This window comes from Panthera leo, chromosome B1 (genome assembly GCF_018350215.1).
Source record: "Panthera leo isolate Ple1 chromosome B1, P.leo_Ple1_pat1.1, whole genome shotgun sequence".
NCBI lineage: Eukaryota > Metazoa > Chordata > Mammalia > Carnivora > Felidae > Panthera > Panthera leo.
In genome coordinates, this window is record NC_056682.1 from 119,772,387 (window position 1) to 119,798,615 (window position 26,229).

The window sequence follows — 26,229 nt, forward strand, 5'->3', positions numbered from 1 at the left end:
TGAACTATATAATTTACTACCATTCTCCTGCAGTTTGTAATTATTACCTTTGTTTAAAAAAAAGTTTGTTAGAGGTGCCTGGCTGGCTCAGTCAGTAGAGCATGTGACACTTGGTATTCAGGGTTGTAAGGTCGAGCCTCACACTGGGTGTAGAGATTACTTAAAAATAAAATCTTACACCGTGTGAACTAATTGGAAGTAAAATAACAACTTAAAAAAAAATAAAACATTTCACAACCAGAAAAAAAATCTTAAAAAAAGTGTTTAAAACACATATTTCTTTGAAAACATATAAATAAGCACATAAATATATGCTAAATATAAGCACATAGTTTACAAGGGATTTAATACCAGAAAATTGAAGGACAAAACTAAGCCTCCATTCCAAATGCTTTGAAAACTTATTTTTCAGGCAGAATATGCTAAGATTTTTTTTTTCCATTTGAAGTCATTTTACCATTCATAGGGCTTGCACTGGGTATTTTGCCTAACATTCAATTTCTCTGAAAATGACAGGGGGGAATAGCCAAACGTGCCATTACTCGCTTTCTTACAGTAAGTCTCACAGTGGTTTGACAAACTGAGTTTCAAAAATGTAACTCTTGATTTCTAGAAGTCAGCATGAACCTCATTCTTAGATAAAGGACATCGAAAGCAGGGTTTGTGACATGATGGCATGGATAATCAAAGGCTTAAAGATTAATTCATATGAAAAGACTAATCTTTTATGGTTTTAAAACTCAGCAGAATCTTTACATATTTTTTAAAGAATGTATTAAAATATTTTAGTAGCAGTTATTTAGAAGACAAAGTATCACATTCTTTGGTTAATAAGTATGAAAATTTTTATTAATGAAAATTTTTATTAAAAGACTTAAAATTTTTTAATGTTTATTTTTGAGAGAAAGAGAGACAGAAAGAGAGAGAGAGAGAAAATGGAGGAGGGGCAGAGACAGAGGGACACAGAATCTGAAGCAGGCTCCAGGCTCTGAGCTGTCAGCACAGAGCCTGACATGGGTCTTGAACTCACGGACTGCGAGATCATAATTTGAGCCGAGATGCTCAACTGACTGAGCCACCCAGGTGCCCCAAACATTAGACTATTCACAAATGTTTTGCTTAAAGCATTAATGAAAACAATAAAATGGAAAGAATTAAAGTTATCGACTTAAAAATCATTGCTTTTCTGGGTTGTTCTGAGAGATCATGCATGTGACCTAAGGGAGAACTACTCTCCTTCCTCTTTGGTGACAATCTGACCAAATGATTTCTAGGTTACTTATGGCTCTTTTAGTGGAAAGATGTGGAAGCTAAGGAGAATGACAAGTTGTAGAACAAATAAAAATATATTATTTTCAGTAGTTCAGCAATTGTATGGGTAGGCTCATGAGGAGAGGCCAAGATCCTTCCCCAACCAGTCTTAGATCCGATTGTTTCAATTAGTTTAAGCCAAGAAGTAATGCCTAATTGCCTACCACCAACTTCCAAATCTGCATGATTTTCCTTTCTCCTTATGAATAATATGGTACTGAGATTTTGACTTCATGACTTCTGTTTCACTGACAGCATAACAGGTGAAACCAGATTAAGTGTGTGGGAAACATTTTTACAGTGTTTCATTTTTAGAGGAATGTGTCAACTATCTTACTTTGATCAACCCATTTCCTGAGCTGTTAAACTCTTTGTTTCTCCACCCACCCTCCTTCCCAACTCTTTCTAAAGTTGGGCTTGTAGCAGAAATAATACATTTTTCTTTTTTATTTCCCAATGTATCTGATTCTACTTTTCATGTCAGAACGGGGCCTAGCATCCTCAATTCAAGTTGTGCATCAGGAGATAAAGATGAAACAAAATCATTCCTATCATTCTAATTTTTGAAAAAAACGATAGTAGCAGACTGTGTAACAAAGAGAAGAATCTTAAAAGCCAAGGAAACTGGTTTATAGAAGTATTTGATACAGTTTAATTACAGGCTTTATGGTCTTGGGTCTGAGTCAAAGAGGAATAATAGCGATTGTTGCCTTGCAAGTGTGTTCTGGAGAGAAAGAGGGACAATGTGTTCTTCATAAACTGACAAGTGTTCTACAGTGTTTTATATTATTTTTTTTCCTCCAGCGAATATGTCCATAAATCCATCCTGGGGCATCTGGGATATGGGGAGGTGGCCCTTCCTCTTTTGGTAATTTGAGGGCATAAGGAAACTCATCCCAGAAAACAATTCTGAAGGTATCACTAGCTAAAATCAAAGACTCCACACAAATTCCCTGGCAAAAGAAAGAAAGAAAGAAAGAAAAAAAGAAAGAAAGAAAGAAAGAAAGAAAGAAAGAAAGAAAGAAAGAAAAAGAAAGAAAGAAAAAGAAAAAGTGGTAGCTTCCAGGATTATTTTCAAAGGCTGTAATCAAAGAACTTTAAGAAAAAATATTGACATGTTATTTTCCATTACTTCCAATATTAGCCCGATGAAAACATGTGGTCAAAACTAACACTGCATATCAGATGTAAAAGTATAAGGTTTTAAAATAAAAAGTGTGGATTTTGTTTTATTTTGCTTCTTGTATTTGGTACTTTTCAGAAGATATACTTGCCAACATTACACTTCTGGTATTAGAAATCTGGTGATTGCTCTCTGTAGTTTTAGGCCTTCTAACCAACATACGGCATATAAAAATTTACATTAGGGAAAACACAATTTATTATTAGTTCCTTTAAGAGATTTAACTTGACAGAAGACAAGTTTGTCTTCTTTACAATTTATTTTAATAATTACATAAAATTATTCATATCTGTAAAAAGTGAGAAAATATACAAGAATTTTATTGACAGGGTACTGCTTACCTATGTCTCTCTCCCCACCCCCAGTATTGATACACCTACCTCCCTGATCTATCACAACGGTCTCTCAGAGACCATTGGCACATAGTAGGTAATCAACACATATTTGTTGAATGAATGAAAGAATCAGAGGAGTGCCCATTAGGTTTTCCTTACTTTCCATTAAGCAGGACTTTTCATCTCTGAGTACAGTGCATGACCTTAGTAAAGGTTTATGTTCATCAACTTGAACCTTTAGAGAGACACGACCTTCAAGGATATAAATGCTAAATTTCATGGCTTCTAATTCACTTTTTGAAACAGTGTTTATTATACTTTATAGCCCTCTAGGATTCAACAGCTAAAGTACAATGGCAAACAGAGTTTTAATAATAGATGTTTCTTTCACCTTATTAAAAGTTCATTGTAAGAACACTGTTTGAATTTGGAAAGTACGTGTAAAATAGTAATCAATAATGTCGGTGATCATTAGTGACTGTAAGAGTGAGCCTGGAGATAGAAGTCTGTTAGGCTGTTGAACATTCCAGCCAGAAAGCCCAATATGGAAGCTCCTGTCGATACTACCCACACCACCCCTGTCCTCCCCCCGACTCCTGCCCCCATTACACATGGTAAATCTTGTATCTGGGAACAAATGCAATCACAGCCATTTAACTGTTCTTCCACGTTAGCAATATATTTAGTGTTCTTAGGCTTTGGTCTCAGTGCAGTGTGAGAAACCCTTTACCACTTGCTTCCCCTGCAGCTACCAACTGAGTGATGTGCCCAAGGTCATTTTCAAATCTGTAAAACGTTAGCCTTTTCCTTTGCCAGATGACTTTTTTTTTTTAAAAGGAAAGTTGTCATTTAGTTTTCCACATGATGCTTGAGGTTCATTTTACGTGAAGGAGTACAGACTCCTTCCAAGTTTTATTTCTCTACTTGAAGCTTTGTAATGAGACTGCTCTGAAAGAAAGGAAGGGAGGGAAGGAGGAAGGAAAGGTGGTAGGAAAGGGAACGAAAGGGAGGATAGAGAGAAAGAAAGAAAGAAAGAAAGAAAGAAAGAAAGAAAGAAAGAGGGAGAGAGGAAGGAAGGAAGAAAGAAAAGAAGGAAAGAAGGAAGGAAGAAAAGAAAAGAAGGAAAGAAGAAGAAAGAAAGAAAGAGAGAGAGAGGGAGGGAGGGAGGGAGGGAGGGGGGAGGAAGAAAGGGAAAGTGAATGAATGGCAGGTATCTATCGCCTGATTTCTGAGGCCTTAAAGGAACAGCAAGAAAGTTGTTCTTGGGTTTAAACGCTGATCTTCCCCGTACAGATTTGCCACTGCACTATATGCTATGGAAGCCCGTCAAACTTTTGTTGTTGTTGTTTTAACCCTTAAACTTACCCTGCAATGTGCAGTGAGGTTTTTCCAGTGGGAAGGCAGCAGCTACAGGTCGTGGAGGGGGGGGAGGTGGTCTGTTGCTGACGAGTGGCTCTCGTGAAGTATGTTCTGGATTGTCTCCAGGAACGAACACATAGAAGTCATCATCATACTGGTTCGCAGAAGTGCCAACCCCAACCTCTGCTAGGCTGTGCTCGGCCTCTGTGCTCGATTCACCCTCTTTATCTTCCTTTGCCAGTTCATCTGCCTCAGCTCCTTCTGCCCACTGCCTGTATGTCTGTCCACCTTCAGGATGAAATGCTGGGTTCTGTATGGCTGTTTATGATGAAGACAGTAGATTTCATTTAAACACACCATCTGGAGGCATTTCATATTTTCTAATTTCATACAGAAGTGACAGTACTGCTAATAAAACTTTTATGATCTGATACAGTGGAAAGCTGACAAATGCATAATTTTAGCGAACAGTCATTCTTGGGCTTTTAAAATACCAAACGAACAGTTAAAGCTTCCTTATATCTTGCTACCTCACAATTTGACACACTCATACATACAATAACACTTGGATTCTCTAGAGTTATTGTTTGAGCAGACTCATATATGACTGCATGACTGCATTTTTATTAGAAAACAGCATAACTGACCTAAGAAGTGGTAAGTAAGTTATGGAAAAGCTAAATTCAAGGAAAAATGATAAACCTTAACTTGCTTGTAAATAATGCAATAAAAGTGACTCTGTCCTCTTACTTAGTGACTATTTTAATATATAATTATCACCAGATTATATCTTAACTCTTGAAAACATTACTTGAGGAAAGTGTTATTGTTTGGTGGAGAAGCATCCAAATCACCAATGGTAGGAAAATCTTTCTAAGATTCAGTTCTATCATCTATGAAATATATCCTATCCTGAAACTTAACCAAATAATCCAAATTCCCTCCATCCTAAGAATCATGATTCCATCATTTGTTTTTATAATGTACACAATAAATACCCAGGAAGAAAACTGAAAAAAGATACTATAATGCAGTAACTTCAAATCTTAAGATTTTGTTGTTTAAATTTTCATAAAAATTCCGCTTTAAATAAAGGATTCACAAAACTTTAAAACGACCTTGGAATCTCTAGATTGGAAGGAATATGTGAATTACTGTCACTGTCAGTGCAATAGACAAGCAAATGACTGTTGTTTTAGTGTTGCTAAGCTGAAATAGAACTAAAGAAGCCAATTGGCAGAGTATGGAGAAAAAGGCCTTTTTTTTTTTTTTTTAAACAACAAAGAGTTATGCTGTAGAAACTTTTCAGTTATGGGAGAAAATCAGTCATGAAGAAAAATCATGCCCATGATGGTACCCCATATTTCTATGTGGAATTTTATTTTTTATTGTTCTTTCTTTCTACGTGAGAAAGAAGAAAGATACAACTTCCGTATTAGAACTACAGACCAAGACTCTTTAATTAGTAGGTTGGGCAGAGCAACCAGCCATTCATTCTTGCACAGATCTCATTCATCTTTCTACCTCTAACACCAAACACTGAGCCCAAAATAAAGTAGTTTCTAGAAATACTGACAGAGTAGACACTAAAGTGACTGGAAAGAAATGACTGCTCAGGCTAGCAAAGGGACTTCACGATTTCTGTCTGGGCAAATTGATCATCAACTATAGGAAATTACTTGTAGCCACCCTCATGCTTATGTATTCAGTATTTATGCTTTATGTTTACACCGTCTAAGCAACAAAGTCTACTTGGTCTCTGTCAAAAATGCCCAAACCTGGAATCCAGCCCTGGGCGGGGGGTTGGATGTAGTAGGTCAGTGAGTTTTGGCAACTTCACAGTGATCGTGATACTAATGGAAATCTGCTTAGGTGTGCCATGCTCCCTGAGTCCAGTCACACAGAATTTCCTAAACAAGAAAATTCCAGGTCCAAATGGTCTTTAGAAATGAGGTTGTTCTCTATCATGTTTTTCTCTTTATAGGAAGTTCTTCTGAGGATTAAATTTCATAATAAATAAATGGTCATTATCAATGATGGCCTGTATCATCCGTTTTATTACTGTCAAAAATAAAAATAAAATGTATGGCTTTAAAACTCAGTGCATTAATTCATTACTTTAGCATTGTTTTGTGTTATGCCATAACTTTTCAGGTTGTTTCCTGATTTGCCAAAGTGTGCTAGTTAAGACATTATATTTAATTTTATCTGATTTGCAGATCAGCCTACCATTTGAAAAACTAGTGGTCAATAATGGTTATTGAGCATCAACTGTGCAGTGTTCAGAGGGCAATGCCCCAGGGTAAGAGCATGCTTGATATGTGAGATGTCACTGTGGCTGCGAACAAACAAGACAGGGGTCAGAGATGGGACCAAAAAGGTTATCCAGGGATAATCTTTAGACGATGATAAAGATTATAAGTATGATGAGAAAGTAAAGAGAAATTTGGAACAGAAAAGTGATTAGTTCCTTCACGAAGCATAGAGTATTAGGAGGAGCAAATGTGGAAGCTGCTATTTCAGGGTTTCTTAATAGCAGTGCTGCTGAGATTTCGGACTAGATAATCCTGTGTTGTGTGTGGTATGCGTCCTATGCATCATGGGACATTTAGCAGAATTGCTGGTGTCCACCCCCTAAATGCCAGTTTGGGAAGCTCCCTTCTCAAATCATGATAATAAAACAGCTTCTGTCCATTGACAAATATCGCCGGTTTCGAGTGGAAAATAGTCCTTCATTGACAACCATTGTGCCACTGCAATAATCCAAGGAAGAGCTGATGGCAGCATGGACTAGGGTAAATAATGAAAGATTGAGGAACCGCTGAATGCTGGCTACGCTGTGAAGGTAGAGTCAACATTATTATTTTCCGACAGGCTGGATGTGGGGTGAGAGAGGAAGTAAAAAAGCCAAAGGACTTCCAGGTTTTTGGACGGAATGAAACAAGGAAAGAATCTTCACTTACTGAAATGGGAAAGTCAGCAGGTGGTGTAGGTTTGAAAGCACCAAGCATTAGGGATTTTGGATTTGGAAATGCTGCAGGGGGGATGCCTTTCAGATGTGCTGGTGAAGGAAGTTATTGTATACCAGCGGAATCTGGCATAATGGGTAGTTATACACACGTAGGGAGACTGAATTAGCCCTCAGACATTAGAATATAGAACCACATCCTATGACAGCCAGGAAGGACCTTAGAGAGAGACCTAGTCCAAGCTTCTCATTTCCCAGCAGAGAAAACTAAGGTCTGAAAAGAATGTGACTTTGTTTTAAAAAATACTGAAAAAGCAGAGTTGTCAAATAGTCAAAATATTTGCATCAATCTGACTTGTGTATTCTCTCTGGGTAGGAAAAACTGGGGTTTGATTATTCAACACTGAACTTAATAGAAGTATTTCAATTGGCAAGATAATGAGGTAACATCTCTACTGTATTATAAATGAGAGGACATTCAGTTAATTAAATGCCTTTCCATGCTCTCCATGCACTCTTCGGTCTTACTTGACCAGTTACAGGTACCTTAATATAAATGTTACATATATACATGTATTCATAACATACAGGAATACTTACTAGAAGAATATGCAAATAATGAAGTAAAATCATCTTCATAGTCATTTTCTTGATCATTTCTGCTAACTTCTGGGATCTGAAAAAAAATGAATGTTTTTAATAATACCCATTCATCTTAAAAAAATTTTTTTTAATGTTTATTTTTTTGAAAGAGAGAGAGAGCATGAGTGGGGAGGGGCAGAGTGAGAGGGAGACAGACAGAATCTGAAGCAGGCTCCAGGCTCTGAGCTGTCAGCACAGAGTCGAATGTGGGGCTCGAACCCACATGACCTGAGCTGAAGATCATGAGCTCATGATCATGAGATCATGACCTGAGCTGAAGTCGGACGCTTAACTGACTGAGCCACCCAGGGGCCTCTATCCGTTCATCTTAATGCATCTGTATCATTACATATATCAAATGGAAAGTTAATATCTGTGGAAATAAGAAATTGTCTTAGTATTTCTTTAAGTACTTTGTTTATACTACATATCTCAGCTATTATATTTGTGCCAGCTACAATACAATTGTTCAATGACATAAAGTATTAAAAGTATACTGCGGCAATTAGACATTTCCAATAAATAATAAGTTGATTGAAAATGAAGCTTACTGCAATTACTTTAAGATTCAAAGCAACGGTCATGAAATTTAGGTGCAATAAATAAGACCTGAAAATTGAACACAACTATTTCTCTTAAAAACCACGCTCTTTCCTTTCTTTTAATATTTCTGGGGTGCCTGGATGGCTCAGTTGGTTGACAGCCCGACACTTGGTTTTGGTTCAGGACATGATCTCATGGTTAATGGGTTCCAGGCTTGTTTTGAGACTCGACAGCACGGAGCCTGTTTGGGATTCTCTCTGTCCCTGTCTCTCTGTTCCTCCCCTGCTCAGGCTCTCTCTTTCTTTATCTCAAAATGAATAAGTAAACTTAAAAAAATATTTCTGTATCTTTTACCAGTTCAAAAGACTTCTTAATTATATCAAGTATAATAATACAGTGAAAGCCAGTGAAACTGCAAAATGGCCTATTTTCCATCTTTTAAAAAGAAAAAAGAAACAGACTAAGGGGATTTACGTTTGTTTTTCTGAAGTCCGTTCCACTACACTTAGAAGGGGGAATTACTGAGAAAACACAGAAACCTGTTATCTCTGAATTGCTAGTCTTTGTGTATAATCTCTGAAGGAGACATGGGATCTACAGTAGGGGAACATATTGGTGCTCCTAGAGAAAAGTAAGTAATACCAGGGACAGTTCTATCTGTGCAAAAGCATCTAGAGAAAAAGATGGAGGTTGGATGCATCAACATAGGTCACATTTCGTTACCATGAACCTCAAGTGATTATTCAAATGATTTATGCTTTTGTTCTTACTACAACTTAAATGATTAGTCCATTTGCTCTGCATTTTAAATGTCCCTTTGTTTGTTTGTTTATTTGTTTATCTATTTAAAATGTTTTATTTTTGCGAGGGGAGGGCAGAGAGAGAGGAGGACAGGATCCGAAGCGGGCTCTGCGCTGACAGCAGCGAGTCTGATATGGGGCTCCAACTCACGAACTGTGAGATCATGACCTGAGCCGAAGGTCAATGCTCAACCGACTGAGCCACTCAGGTGCCTCTAGAACGTTCCTTTAAAAATTAGAAGCATCCATATTGAAACATTATTACATTTATAATAGCCTTGGTATGCAAGGGTATTTGAGCTATATATGGACGTCATCAATTTGATTGGTCAGTCACTCTGGCCAATGGGAGCCCAATGGAATTTATTCTTCCTTCCTTCCTTCCTCTTTCTCTCTCCCTCCTTTTCTTTCTTTTCTTTTCTTTCTTTCTTTCTTTCTTTCTTTCTTTCTTTCTTTCTTTCTTTCTTTCTTTCTTTTAATGCTATCCAGAGAAGGAACATGGTCTTTGATTTCCAGTGGAATCTTGAAAGTAAAAGTGTCTTTATTATTATTATTATTATTATTATTATTATTAGTTAACCTGATGCAGAAGTTCATTTCATATTTAAATCATATTTTCCCCTTGGTGGACTCAATAAAATGCTAATATGAAAAGTCATATAACTTTGACATGTTGATTGATACTTGTATGCTTTGCTATTAAATGCATTGTTTAATACAGACATTCTTTGTTTCCAATTAGCCTCACCTCTTTATTTCATAAGATAGATCAAGAATATGTTTAAAAATCCATAATACTTTTAAAATCATATCCAGGAAGTTTTTACTAGAATAACAGGGATTGTTTTCAAAGATTTCAGAAATTATGTAAAAATTTTCTACATACTACTCACAAGCCTAGACATTATGAGCACAAAATCTGTGAACGAATAATGAGACTGTGGGCAAGCATGTAGATGTATGTGTATGTACTGAGGTTAAAATCTAATGGAATCACTTTTATGTTATAAGCTATATGACATTTGTATTAATAAACAAGCAAGCCCAAAAATGTACTGAAGGAAGAAGCTTTCCAAATTTAAAAAGGAGCTAAGTTTGACAGGTTTTGAGCACTTTTATAACTATCATGCAAAATTGGCATTTTGTGTATCGGGCTATGCAGAGATTAGTCGTTTTCTCAGGAATGAGAGATTTTTAGAAATGTTTAAATGACAAAATAGTTGTTTCTTACCTGAATTCCTTATGCTTATAATCATATTTATTTTTAAAAATATGTTAGATTGGTGACATATTAATAACTGTTGAAGGAAATCGATGATGGTTTCAAAGACAAGTGTGCTGGCCATCTGACTTTAGTATTTGGCTGTGTGGTACAGTGGGCAGAGCATGGCTTGTGAAGTCAATCTAAGAACAAACCACAGCTCCATGATTTATTAGCTGTGTTATACTGGGCAACTCTATATCTGAATATTCTATGCTGCCAAATGTGAACAGTATTATCTATGCCATCAGTTTGCTGAGAGGGCTAAATGAGAATAATGTAAGCAAAACACATAGTACCTGTAACCACATAGGAATTGCTCAATGAATGTAACCTGCACATGTTAGATTTTCCTTCATCCTACAAAATATAATTCTACATTTAATAAAGTACAGTGATCACATCGATTTGATGGGGAAATCATCAGGAATGAACCAATAGTTATTTAGCTTATTTCTTCTCAGTTGTGTGCCTCTAGAAGTTTTGCTGACAGAAAAAGAACTGTAATATAAACTTCGTATCTGATTGAAGTGTGGCAGTATGATTTTGTTATTAAAAATACTTTGATAATTTATAAGATAATAGAGACAGGCATGAAAAAGCAGTAATTCTTTAATAAGCTCCTTTTTCTAAAGCTAGAGTCTGACTTTATTCATTAATTTGTTGAATAAATATGCAGGCCTACTATGTGCTAACTACTCTGTTAGCAATTAAGGAAAATAAGTTAAAAATAAGAGACATAATTCCCATTCTCACAACTCTCATATTTTTTATAGAAGAGAAGACAAAATAATAAAATGATCAGAATACAATATTTTACTTACTTCACTACACAAATTCAGTCCTTAGAGGTGAAAAGGAGAATTAAGGAAGAATCAGATAATCAGTGCCAAATTTTATTAAGTTGCTTTCTGTATGAGGAGTTTGGATTAAAAAATTATCTTGATGCTTGCCATGAGTCCTACTTCTCTAAATGAAAAATTCAGCTTAAATAATGTAATCTATTAGCTGAATATGCTCAGTGTAATATTCCAGCCCACAGACAATGTTTAATGAAATTAAAATCATTCATTATCAAAGATAAACTAAGAAGAGAACGTGTTGACTAAGGTTTATAAAGCTCCACATGGCTTGGCATCCAGCACTGTACAAATTGATCATAATATTCTGATTTTGAAGGAGTGAATAAAAACAATCTTCACATGGCAGTTGGTTTCCAAATCTTGTTATGAGATTCTGAAGATATTATAATTAGCTTAACTCTTGCCCAACTTTCCACAGTGTTGACTTTAAACGATTTTGCCAGCTGTAAAGCACATGGCAGTCTGTGGAATGAGAGTAAGAAGACATATATGTTCGAAGAATAACAAATTGGCCTGTAACATTTTATATTTTACCCAAAATGTATGTACTAAGCTGCAGAATACGAGATAATATTCCAATGGAAATAATAAAGATTATACTTACTAAATGTTAAGAATAATGAACAATGTTTTACTAAAGCCATGAATAAGCGTCTCAAAAAAATTTTTTTTGAAGATGAATTGTAGGAGTATGCTATCTTAGCTCTCATTACATCTTTTAAGAGGATTTGTTTCTCCTTAGGCCATCTAGGAATATGGTCTAAAAGCAGAATCTTCTAATTTCTTATGAAAATTCTCTTTTTTTGTTTAAAGTTTATTTATTTTGAGAGAGAGAGAGAGAGAGAGAGAGAAAGAGAAGAGAGCATGTGCATGCATGTGGGAAGGGGAAGAGAGAGAGGGAGAGAAGGAATCCCAAGCAGGATCCGCTCTGTCACCATGGAGCCCGACAAGAGACTCAATCCTACGAACCATGAGATCATGACATAAGCTGAAATCAAGAGTCAGATGCTTAACCGACTGAACCACCCAAGTGCCCCACAAAGTTCTCTTTATATAATAGGAATTGGAATCCGGAGTGTAAAAATTAAATAGGAAGTCCACCCATGATTGGGAGAAGAAAAAGGAGAATAAAATAGATGCAGAGCTGTGAGCGGGGAAAAGTGGACATATTCCTTAGTACAGACCAAAATTTTATTAGAATTTATAGCCTTTATAGAATAAATTCTATAGAATTTATTAGAATTTTAGCATATAGCCTGAGGATATATGCTTCAGGTTTAGACAAGTTTTGACCTTAATCTCTGCCCATGATGCAGCTCTGACCACTGCCATAAACTTTAGGCTTGGCTCCTGACCCTGTCACCACATTCTCGCTCTATTTTGGTAGTGTTTGTTTCAAACCCACCGCAGTTGTGGCTTCATCGATCAGGCACCTGCACTGTTATTGGACCATATACTTGGTTTGACTTCAGCCATCTCTGTCACTAAAGTGGGAATGATAAAATTAAAACTCATTCTTTTGTTAGGATTGTAGTTGTAAATGTAAAAAATAGTTAATCTTCATTTAAAATTATAGGATCCAAAGTCTGAAAGGAGCTTGTGGATAACTGGTTTATTCTCTTGTTCACACACTGATATAATATTAAAACAATGTGTCACAATGAAAATGTAAGGATTTAGATATTTTTCCAACTAAAAGTTGTTTTTCTATGTAGTCTATAGTCTGCACTGCCCCACCCTCTTTACAAGTTGGCTTTTCCTGGGTTCCATGCTTGTCTGTTCTCACAGAATGCATTTTCTTTAGGTGATCTTATTCACTCCGCTGTCTTTACTTTATATCTATATCATGATGATTCTTGGATATATCATTTGCTTCAAACTATTCTAAGGTCTATTGTCTATGATTCAGTAAAGGATATTAGAATGAACAGTCATAAAAGCAAAGGGGAAAACCTAGAGGGAGAGATACCAGAAAAATCAGGAGAGAGAATGGTTGTGTCTACCCCAAAATTCATATGTTGAAATTCTCTCAAAGAAAATTCGTATGTTGAAACTCTCTCAAAGTGATGGCGTTAGGCATGGGGGTCTATGGGAGGTGATTAGGTCACGAGGAAGGGTCCTCATGAATGGGATTAGTGCATTATAAAAGTAACCCTACAGAAATCCTTTATCCATTCTACTGTATGAGGCTATAGTGAAAAAGTGGCTATCTATGAACCAGGAAGAGTGCCCACATCAGATATTGAATTTGCTGGGACCATGTTCTGGGAATTCCCAGTTTTCAGAAGTGTGAGAAACGAGTTATTTATAAGAACCAACTTATACAGTTTTTGTTATGGCAACCCGAATGGACTAAGAGGATTTCAAGTAAATCTCAATATTACACGATTCAGAAGAGTGAAAAATTAACAGCTATGAAAACAGTTCATAATATTTTTCAGTCAAGGTCACTGGTGATCTTGGTGAGGGAATTATAATGGAACTGGGTAAATTCATACTGGATTGAAGAATCTTAAAGAGTAAAGTGGAAGTGAAGAATGGAAGGCAACATGTATAGAGTTTCAAGAACAATGATGTGCATAGGGAAACTGTGCTTAAAATTTTTCAAAAAATGAATTAGACATGTCAGCAAACATGTTTTATTGCAGGCAAGGGCTATGAAGATAGTAGGTAATAACACCCAAAGCACACATGCACAAAACATGGTACTTGCAAGAGTGGGATATGCAAATATGAAAATTGCATGATCCAAAACCTCAAGCATTTTACAACTGTGGGTAAGAGAAGGAATATAGATAAGGCAAAACGAAACAAGCTTTTAAAATATACGTATACGTGAAAAATGCAACAAGACACAGAGAAACAGAATCATTTTGATTAAGAGGATGGAACAGCGAATATTTCAGGGTAGGTGGTATTGAAAGGTATTGAAACTGAGTTTTAAAGGGTAAGTATGGTTTTAATCTGTAAAGAAAGGGAGGAAGCAAATTCTGGGCTGGCTGGCAAAAGTGACTGAAACAGCAGGATGACTTGGTGAATGGTTCCTAGTTGGTTTGATTAGGTTGCAAGGAAGGATATATTCGAAATGCCAAGATGTATTGGTACATTAAGATTTTATTTTATAAGCTTTTAAAAGTTCTTGAGTAAGTAATTATTTCCCAAGAAGTGGGAAGTAGCATATTCCTGCCTATATTTGAGAAAAATAATTCTTATGACAGTGGGTAAGAGGAAAGGGTACTATTTTAATAACCAAGGTGAAGAATATTGAGGACTAAAGAAAATACTTAATGAAGAAGGCAGATCTGATAAATATCAAGGAGATGAGACAAACAAGATTTTTTACAGTTTTGATGCCAAAGCCCAGTTGAAAAGGGGTCAAATATGGCAATGTAAATTTCTGTTCAGCTCAATGCTATCTGGTACCCTCTAGAGAACTCTTGTCATTTAGAGATGAAGGCACTGATAAAAAACATCTTTTCTATGAAATAGGAGGTCAGAGTCTGAGGTCAAGATATTTACCAACACCTTAGATAAGCTTTGCATTATTTCATGTAACATATGAAAATATATCTGGAATGGGTACATGGCCATTAAATGATGACTCTTCCCATTTCTTTATGAAGTTAAGAAGCTTACCAATTTGGGAAAACAGAAAGCACAAATATGGTGGTCAAATAAACTTTTAATTTGGTCAGCAAGACTCTTTTTTATTTTTTATTTATTTTTTTATTTAAAAATTTTTTTAAATGTTTATTTATTTTTGACAGAGAGAGAGAGAGAGACAGAGACAGAGAGAGAGAGACGGAGCATGAGTGGGGGAGGGGCAGAGAGAGAGGGAGACACAGAATCCAAAACACGCTCCAGGCTCTGAGCTGTCAGCACAGAGCCCGAGGCGGGGCTTGAACTCACAGACCGCGAGATCATGACCTGAGCCGAAGTCGGACGCTCAACCGACTGAGCCACCCAGGCACTCCAAGACTCTTAACTGTGAAACAGGCTGACAGAACTTAACTGAAGAATAAGTACAAAATCCAAATTAAGTTATAAAGATACCAAAAGAAGTACTTAGATACAAAAATTGAACAACAAACTATAAATTACACTCAATCAAATCTTACTATATTTTTTTCTTAGAAATGAAAAAAATTAAAAACTTGCCATGAAATTATATGGGTTGATTGGGTATTGGGGGCTTCTGAACAATACACTGAAAAGAAGAACCATGTAGTTGTACCCCTCATTCAGAAACGAAGTTAAATGCAACAGAGACATCCAGAAAGAAAGGGTTTAGTAATAAAAGAGAGAAGAACACAGAGAGAAAAATGTCAGAGACAGTCAGAAGGAGGATGTAATCACAGAAGTCAACGGTCAAAGCTAAGAGAATCATTCTTAATGAACATTTCTTGATTTCAGAATGGTATTCAGAACTCAACTAAAGCATCTTGAAGAAGAATGACTTTTTGGTACAGGGAATTTGATCAAAACATGCGAAATGCAGGGAAATTCTTAGTATGTGTCTATACATTCCGTCTAACATTTTCAAGAATGACAATTGACACCAACCTTGGTTAATCAGCCAACAGATATTTACTGAATGTTTGCTATGTGCATAATACTGCAACACTATGAAAATTTTCCAGGGGGTACACAAAATTTGTTACACATAATATGTCGCCAGGATGCTGAACATTTAGCTAGGAAAATGAAAGTGAAATGCATAAAACAATTGCAGTCTCTGAAGTGTTTGGTTTTACTAAAGAGTGTAATAGAAGGTAAGAAGAATGAAATCATTCTAGGTTGGGATAACTAGAGCTGGAATTTGAAATATAGTAAGAAAATTTGAAAAAAATTCTACTAGAGGTAGAATTTGAGAGTTAAATCTTGAATCTAGTCCCAGGAGCTAATGGATGAATAAACAATAGATGAATTGGTGGAATAAGAAAGAATGTGGGTATTCTTGGTAAGGAGAATGGTGCAAGCGAAATCTAGGTTGAGCAGGCCATATGCAGAGGGCAACGAGCAAAGCTACCCCTTCAAAGAAGCAGGTGAATTTTGGGAAGAACCTGTGAATTTTGATAAAGTGAGTGGAGTTCACATTTGTTTATTATGTCTGAATTGTGGAATATTGGAAATATTTGTGGATTATGGTGATGATGGTGATTGATATTGCTATTAAACATCCCATCTATAAATACATGTTATACAGGTTAAGAGTTTGAGTCCAGAAGTAATGTCAGACAAATCTGGATTCAAATCTGACACCTCTATTTAGTACCTATGTCAGCTTCAGCATATTCCTCACTCTTAGCTTCTCTGGGTGTAAAAAACAGCATAAATATACCTCATGCCACAGGATTATTGCAGATTTTAAATAAGAAAATGTTTATTAAGTATTCAGCATAGAACTTGCCACATAGCACTAAACGACTGTTATCTCTTCATTAAGATCATTATTTTATTACAGAATGACCTTTTATTCATATTTTCATACTTATGAAAATAAATGTGTCCTGTTTTTTCATATTTAAGCTGTGTTTATGTCAAAATTTATATTCAGTTATAAGATTGAGTAAAGATCAGTTCTACTCAAGTTGGAATATAGAGAAAAAAAAATAAAGACCTCCAAAGAGTAGGGATTTTTTTTTGTAGTTTACAATTAAACAAAATGCTTATTTTGGAGTGTGCGGAATTATAAAAGATGTGATGGTGATCAATATTGGACCAATAAAACGAATGGAAATTAAGCAGGGGTCCTTGGTATGATCATGTAGGCTATACATGGAATTTCTCCTGGGGTACTTTTTCCATGGACTATGATATATAGAGCACCCTAAGAACTGGATGTTAGCAGATTTGAGGAAAGGGCCTTTCCAGTGATTCTTACAGTATGGAATTCACAAATAAGTTATATTTGATTTTATAATGTTGATACCACAGCAAGGACTTGTATAGTCCTAGAATATCTTCTAGCTTAAATGACTGATGTAAGGGAACACAGGTGGTAGCTCAGAAGGGTATTTCTTAATGGGTTTGCCAAGAGCATGGAAGAGTAAATTGGACATGGATGAGGCTCAAAGCACACAGATGAGTAGTTAAGAAGAGACTAAAGAATTTGGTTTTAATAAACCATGAGCCTGTAATTGCTGCATTCATTACTTTAACTCTGTTTTTCTATTCCTATAAGAAGAACAAAAGCACATATGTGACAGCAGCAGGAAGCTTTGCTATTCACAATTCTAAAATCGTGAAATAAGTTTTAGTCTCAAAAGCCTAAGCTAAAAAAAAGGTAAAGTTCTGTAGAGGAAATGCAAAATACCGTGAGGTCAAAAGTATAAGTCATTATAGGTTGTTTTGAATGCTCCAATAAAATCAAATTAAAAAAACATGCTTTTGTTTTGAGGAAAACTAGATAGACACTAAATAATGGATGGGTTTACATGTTTCCAAGCTGGCAGCTTGGAGTTAGTAAAGAGGTAGCCAGGTTTACGTTTAGTTTGGTCATTACTACAAGTCACTTTTTCTTTTTTTCCTAAGGCTTGGATGATCTGAGTGAGGGTCGAGGAGAACCAATGGAAAAAACCAAGCTGAATTTAACAAAAGGCTAGCATTGTCATCTCCACAGTTGCTGGACATATCATTTATCTGAAAACAGAGGAGCAGGTGGTTTCTGAAATCCAAGCCAGAAACAAACATTAAATATCACTTAGAGGCCCAGCAGTTTCCAACAAAGATTATACTCTTCGGTTGTTAAATAATAAGTATTATTGGACATGTGAAACAAAAGATCCTTTAAGTTTACATTATTACTATCAGAAAATAAGTGTTTTTGACAAATTAAACAAAACGATTCTTAAAGCTTATATTGTTGCAAATTTATTCGAAGTAGGTGTTTATGTGGCTGGAATAGTCCCTTGCTTCCAAACACAGAATTAGAAGAGTCAATTCTTATTGATCAGAGCATTTAAAACATGGAAGATAAACAGAAAAGGTGAATCATAAATTAATGAAGACATGGTGGGAATGTAAATACAATTTCTAGCCTCCAACTTCAATTTGAAGGCAGGTGACAATTCAGGAGAGGCTGTTCCCACAGAAAAAGTCACTACAATAAAAATATACAAAAAATACACATTTTACATATGTGGATTCAATTTTTTCTATATACTGAAACGCACCATAGTACTCTGCATTTCCTCTCACTTTACAATGTTATATTTAAATTGTGGAGTTTAACTAGTTACACTCTCAAAATCATTCAGTAGCAGAGCAGTGTCTCATAATCAGAAAAACCTCAACGAATAATTCTCTTTATTAAAAGCCACCATTTTCACCCCATCTCAATTTCCCAGGTTCCCTTCAAATCAGTTATCGGAAGACCTTTCCCATTCTCATTAACTTTGTTGAGTACATTGGCAGGACATTAGATGTTACCTAAATAGGAATCTATTTAAGGAACATTACAAATATGCATTTTATGTCCTCCAAACAACTAAAAATGGTAGTAGAATAAATTTGGTAAGTTGATAACAGAACTTGTTGAAAGAAATTTTCAGTCCATTTAAGGTAAAATAAAATGGAAAACCTTTGTGGCAGAAGAAACAGCACTGTCATATGTTAAAGAAATATACTTCCCATACACCCACATGTAAAATCAAAATAGAAGAGAATCAATAAAACCAGTAAGCTCTCTTTGGAAGAAAAATGCCATTTTCTTTAGCTCAGAAATCTGAAAGCTTTTAACTTGTAACAATGAAATAAATTTTATCTTGTGGGGGCCCCAATCAAGACACTCGGTACTGTTCACAGTCTATCATTACGGTCAAATGAGCCTCATCCCACTTCCTTCCATCACTGACAATTGCAAACAGGCTTGTTGTGAGAGGGTAGCTTAGCATTTTTAAACTGCAGGTGATTTATTTAGCAGATTCCACTTGTGAAAATAATTCCTAATTTTCACATTCATAACCTAAAAGAAATCAGGACTGGCGCTCCTGGGGGCTCAGCTGGTTGAGCGTCCGACTTCGGCTCAGGTTCTGAACTCTCTCGGTTTTGTGAGTTTGGGCCCCACATCAGGTCCTGCGCTGACAGTGCTGGGGAGACTGCTTGGGGTTCTCTTTCTCCCTCTCTCTCTGCCCCTCCCCCACTCATGCTGTTTCTGTTTCTCTCAAAATAAATAAACTTAGAAATTTTTTAAAAAGAGAAAGAAATCAGGACTAGTGTAATGGAAATCAAGGTGTATCTTAATACGCATTTTCATCTGGAAGTAACTCCATGAGTGTGTAACCTAACATGAAATTTAAATAAATTTGCCTAATGCGGTTCACCTTTGGTTTTACTTTTACATATCCTCTGAGCGGGATTTCTGGTTTTAAATGTAGACAGCTATTTTTTTCCAAATAGCTAACCATGACAGTTGACTGAAAAATTGCTTCACAATAAGATATATATAGTTTAAAATAGTCTGTTGAAATTTTCTTTAATGTTTATGTATTTTTGAAGGAGAGACAGAGCGTGAGCAGGGGAGGGGTGGAGAGAGAGGGAGACACAGCATCCGAAGCAGGCTCCAGGCTCTGAGCTGTCAGCACAGAGCCCAATGTGGGGCTCAAACTCATGAACCGTGAGATCATGACCTGAGCCAAAGTCAGATGCCCAACTGACTGAGCCACCAAGGCATCCCTAAAATAGTCTTTTTAAATTAAAAATAATTTCCTCTATAAATATGGCCAATTCATCTTTGACATAGCAACAAAGACAATACAATGGTGGACAGTCTCTTCAACAAATGGTTCTGGAAGAACCGGGCATCCACATGCAAAAAATGAATCTAGACACAGACCTGAGACCCTTCACAAAAGTTAACTCAATAGGGATCATAGACATAGATATAAGATGCAAAACTATAAAACTCCTAGAGGATAACCTAGGAAAAGCCAAGATGACCTTGGGTATGGTGATGCTTTTTTGGATGAGAACCAAAACAGTCCATGAAAGAAATAATTACTAAGCTGGACTTCATTAAAATTAAAAACTTCTGCTTTGTAGAAGACAACATCAGGAAAGTTAGAAGATGAGCCACAGACTGAAGGAATATATTTGAAAAAGATACACCTGATAATGGATTATTATCCAAAATACACAAAGAACTCTTAAAACTCAAAAATAAGAAAACAAGTGACAGTTTAAAAAATGAACTAAAGACCTTGACAGATATGTTGCCAAAGAAGATAATACATACAGATGGCAAATAAACATCATAGGCCATCAGGGAAATGCAAATTAAAACAACAAGATATCACTATATACCTATTAGGATGGCCAAAAATCAGGACATTGACAACACCAAATGCTGGTGAGGATATGGAATGATAGGAACTCTCATCCATTGCTGGTGGGAATGCAAAATGGTATACCTATTTTGGAAGACAAGTTGGAAGTTTCTTACAAAATTAAACTACGCTGTTGCCATACAGCATAACAGTCTCACTCTGTGGTATTTACCCAAAGGAGTTGAAAACAGGTATACACATGCACATGGATGTTTATAGCAGCTTTATTCACAATTGCAAAAACTTAGAAGCAACCAAGATGTCCTGTAGTGCATGAATGGATAAGTTGTGGTACCTCTAAATACTGGGATATTATGCAGTGCTAAAAAATCATGAGATACTAAGCTATAAAAAACACGGAGGAATCATAAATGGCTACTATTAAGTGACAAAAGCTAATGTGAAAAGGCTACATACTGTATGATTCTGACTATATGACATTCTGGAAAAGGCAAAACTCTGCAGACAGTAGAAAGATCAGTGGTTCCCAGGGGTTGGGGTTGGGGGGGGGGGGGAAGATGAACAGGCAAAGCACAGAGGATTTTTAGGGCAATGAAATATTCTGTATGCTATTATAATGTTGGATATATAGCATTATACTTTTGTCCAAACCCACAGAATGTACAACACCAGGAGTGAATGCTAAGGTTAACTATGGACTTTGGGGGATTATGATGTGTCAATGTAGGTTCATTCTTGGTAAAAAATGTACCATTCTGGTGAGTGATACCGATGGTGGGGGAGGCTGCTATGTACGTGTAGAAATATGGGAAATCCCTATGCCTTCCTTTCAATTTTGCTGCCAGTCTAAAATTTCTTTAAAAAAATAAAATCTATAAAAATTTAAAATAAATTCATATGCCACTAGACAGTAAATTTAATGTTATTCATTTTGTCTGGACGTGTCTCTGAAACTGTATACGGTAAAACTCTATAGAAATCAACAATGGCTTAGCATATATAAATATGATTACTAAATCACTAGGTCATCTAACTTTCTAGATTAATATTAACATTCTGTCTAGATATTTGAACCACTTTGCATTGTTATAGATCATGAAATTGAAACAGTAAGATAAGGACTGAACTACTTTACCTGGGATTTGCATTTATTAACAGTTGAATTAAGTGAATGAATAAAAATTTAAATATTATGCCCTATGTTTGAGGACATTTTGAAGTTTACAAAGATATGTGCCTTACTAAAAAGTTGAGTTGCTCATCATACTAAAGGTTGTCTCTAAAGAATTACAACAATGGCAAAGAAACTTCACTTTTTAAATTTACTTATTTTAAAAACAGTTATTAATAACCTAACAAATAGCAAAAAATATACTAGGAGATAAAATTGTAAGGAAGCATAAATTTCTCTTAAAAACACAGACATCCACATAGATGCTTATAATACATATGAGAGGTGTAACAATGTGATTACAAAAAATAGTAACTTACATAACTATGTACCAGACACAGGTCTAAGTTCTGTACTTACATTAACTTATTTAATCCTCAAAACAATTTTATGAGGTAAGTTTGATATTGCAAGCCTCACTTAATGAATGAAAAAATAGGCACAGTGGGGTTAAATGACTTGTCGAAGTTTACACAGGTAATGCCTCTTATTAGAGGGCCTGAACAATAATGAAAATAAGTAAATAAGCATACACAAGGAAGAACATGAGAAGTCATCTAAGGGTGCTATGAATCAAGAGTTGCAGGGATTCACAGGAGAAAGAGCTGACAAAAATTTGCAAGAAACACACAAGTCTCAGGGCGATAGCTGGCATTTGACCCATCTCTGAAAGCGTTTAAAAGCAGGGATAGAGGCAGGGGTTGGGCATCCTGGGCAGTCAAAGCAACATAATCAAATGTGGACATGGAAGACCAGAGGTTGTGTTCACACAGTGGGTTGTCCAGCTTGACTAAAGGGTAGGGCAACTGACGTCTGTCTGTCTATGGGGTGCAGGCAAACCCTAGTGGCACAGTCCTTCCTGTCTCCTCTGTGCTTCCAGCCTTCAGGTTGGGTGCCTGGGAGTCAGCTGTGTGTCAGTGCAGGTTGTAGGGCACAGGCTAAGAGGAGTACTGTCTTAGCTATTATCTGAGTTAGAAGGAAACAGAAGGTGCGCTCTCAGTCCCCAAAGAAGAGATGGGTGGAACAGCAATAATGACATTTGAAAGCATGAGCAAGACATCACAAAACCGTATCTGAGCTTTGCAGATGCCAATGGAGGAGAACTAACAGAGGCACTGGGTCCAGAGGCCAAAGCGAAGAGGACTCCAGACTTCCCTGTTTATTTTCCTCTGCTACCCCTGCTTGCAAAGGAGCTAGGTGCTTTTTGAGAAGCAGGAGTCAGCTACGTTTTTACATTTGGCTTGGTACAAATACAGGAAAAAAATCTCTCATAAATGTTTCTTGTGTTCTGAGAAATAAAAAATGGGATGAATGGACATATGTTATAATCAGAGAATCTTGCTTTGGGCCCAATTTTTCAGGAAGAAAAACTGTTGTAAGATGAAAATGTTACAAGTAAGAACATATGGGTTTCACAGTAATATCAGTTGATAACTTAATGGGCTGTGTCTCCTTGGCAGCACAGAACTAAAGTGTGTGTGGCTCTTATTCCTTCTAAATCTACCTCAAGCAACATACACAATTACCTGTTACTATACTCATATCGCAAATGGGATAACAGAGGCAGAGTTTTTTTTTTTAATGATTTGTTCATGGTCACTAGGTGAAGTGAGTTTCTCCTCATCAGGATTTTATCCACACTTCCTTTCTGAAACATATGTGATATGGGGCTATAGGCACTCCCTTTTGTCTCGCTGTCAAACAATGAGGGGAGCAGATTCCATGATTTAGAAAGGTTCTCTACATTTATAAAGCAATTAATGGTTTTCAAGGCAGTTTCACATACACCGCCATCCTCCGGTCAGTCCTGCCACACAGGAGTGTGTGTCCAACAGAAGATAAATGTAGAGATGGGGGCTTGTCCACGGCTCTTGGTATTTAAAGCAGAGATTCAAATCCCGGATAACCCAGGGCTTTGGGGTTAGTATCTGTGGGTCCAAGTCCAATGCTCTTTAAACTGTAAGATGGCGCTTTCTATCTAAAAAATCTGTACCATATATAGATAAAACTAAAAGAGACCAGTGAAAATAATAGATATTAGGAAGTGAAACTTTTTACTCAATGAAAAAATCATGTCTGATCAGAGTTCTATTCTACAAATGACAATGAGGGTTTAAAAATTGATGTTGGTGGTAAAAATGAGTTTGTAATTCATATTCTCTATCTTTGATTAATGTACTTTCTATAGAATGTGTATAAGAGAAAATTGTGGAGTTAATCCAACAAAATCTAGTAATCAATTAAAATCCTGTGATATGGTTCAGGAATAAAGATGACCTAAAAGTCATTAAAAGATGAATCTGAATATTCCTGATGATAGAAAAGTCTCTCTATATTTTTTGTCTATTTATTTACCAGTAGCTAAATCTTTCAGAAAGTGTTATCCTTTGCAGATGAGAAAGGATTTTGTTTTTTGTTTTTTTTTTAATGTTTTTTTTAACGTTTATTTATTTTTGAGACAGAGAGAGACAGAGCATGAACGGGGGAGGGTCAGAGAGAGGGAGACACAGAATCTGAAAGAGGCTCCAGGCTCTGAGCTGTCAGCACAGAGCCCGACGCGGGGCTCGAACTCACGGACCGCGAGATCATGACCTGAGCCGAAGTCAGCCGCTTAACCGACTGAGCCACCCAGGCGCCCCGTGAGAAACGTTTTTAAAAAAAGTTTATTTATTCTGAGAAAGAGACAGAGGGAGAAAGACAGTCAGTGTGATTGGAGAAGGGGTAGAAAGAGAGGGAGAAAGAGAGAATCCCAAGCAGGCTCTGCACTTGTTAGCTCAGAGACCAACTAGGGGCTCAAACTCATGAACTGTGAGATCATGCCCTCAGCCAAAATCAAGAGTTGGATGCTTAATTGACTGAGCCACCCAGGCACCCCCAGAGGAGACATGTTTTGATCAGGTAGCCTTTATCTGTTTCTTGATAGATGTAATAAAAGGAAAAGGAAAAGGAAAAATCCACATATTAATAAGTTATATTTGTTTAAGCTTTGTGACAAGAAGATTAAAATTAAATTTACATTTTTTTAAAATGTTTGTTTTTTAGAGAGAGAGAGGCAGACTGCAAGCGGGGTAGGGGCAGAGAGAGAGGGAGAGACAGAATCAGAAGCAGGCTCCAGGCTTGAGCTGTCGGCACAGAGCCCAATGCGGGGCTTGAACCCACGAACTGTAAGATCATGGCCTGAGCCAAAGTCGGACGCTTAACTGACTGAGCCACCCAGGCACCCCTAAAATTAAATTTAAATTGCGGTTTCAGATGATCTTGTTTCCGTGGCCTCTATTACCACAGCACATTTTACATCCATGCTTTCTTTTTTATTTCTTGAATCTTTAGTTAACATTTCAAAGATAGGCCAAAGCACTCTGCATTTCAGCACTGATTTGTCTCTGGAACACAATACCCACTTCTGTTTGACAGCCTCTGTAATCATTATCAACATTTTCAGCTCAAAGCCTATAGACAGGTCATTTGCTAAAAGAGAGGTGTTGAAGTGCTTTTTTTCTAATTATTTTTCATCTGGCCAAATAACAGCTGTACAGCTATGCATTTCCAGTTTGTCAAATATTTAACACATGACCATCCGGGTAGTAGGTATTGCATGTTAGGGACTATATTTTTTCACCCTTAAATTAACTTATTCTTTTTCAGACTTGCCCATTAGCTCAATGTTTTATTTTTTTTCACTTTTAAAAAGAAATAAACACAAGCCACAGAAAGATGGGCTTTTATATAATGAGTTAACAAATCTTTACTGCCATTTTCAACTGTAGTTTAATGAGACTCTCAGCATGACCCTTCTATTATCCTTTTGTGAATCAGAGCTGCACTAGCTAAAAAAATGTGTGGGCCAGGTATACTAAAGATAAAAATACAGCAAGAAGACAATTTAAATAGATCATATGTTTTGGAAAGATTATCTGTCAGAAAGATCAGAAAAAATTAAATTTAAAATTATAACATCCTACTCAGAACTATCTATTATTTGTTACTGGATAAGGAAATCCATTTCACATATAATGTCCATGTTTTATATAATAAAATCCATATTAGAAAGCATTGGAGATTACAAATTACTTAAGTTTCCTGTTCATACCTAATCGTACCCTGGAAAGAATAATGCAGATTCTTGAGTTACAGGGGGCTAAGACCAAAGATAATTTTAAGATGAGGAAAGTACAAGACAGTGTAGTGGTCTTGGCCTTGGATGCACATTAAATTCAAATGGGGAAGTTTTATAAACTATCATTCCCAGGCCTCACCAACTACATAAGAATCTCTAGAAGTGACACCCAGCCATTTACATTTTTTAATGGGTCTGCTGAGGATTCTATTATTCATTCATGAGGGGAACCACATAGACAGTGATTATAAGCACAGATCTGTGGTAAGATGATCTAAATTCTAAGTGGCTCCTGGTTATTAACTATGAACAAATTATTTAATTTTCCTTGGTACTAGTTTTCATCTGTAAATCAAGTACCCATTTCTTTGGGTTATTTCAAGAATTAG

General features: G+C 36.3%; 1 protein-coding gene across 1 annotated transcript in view; it reads right to left on the bottom strand.

Moving 5' to 3' along the window:
- The window catches only part of BANK1 (B cell scaffold protein with ankyrin repeats 1), a 307,751-nt gene that overhangs the window by 39,751 nt on the left and 241,771 nt on the right, over positions 1-26,229 (bottom strand). The window contains exons 8-9 of the mRNA XM_042935819.1: positions 7,757-7,832; positions 4,195-4,506 (exon numbers count right to left, since the gene is read on the bottom strand). Of these exons, the coding sequence (XP_042791753.1) occupies positions 4,195-4,506; positions 7,757-7,832 (388 nt within the window). The remainder of the gene's footprint in view (positions 1-4,194; positions 4,507-7,756; positions 7,833-26,229) is intronic.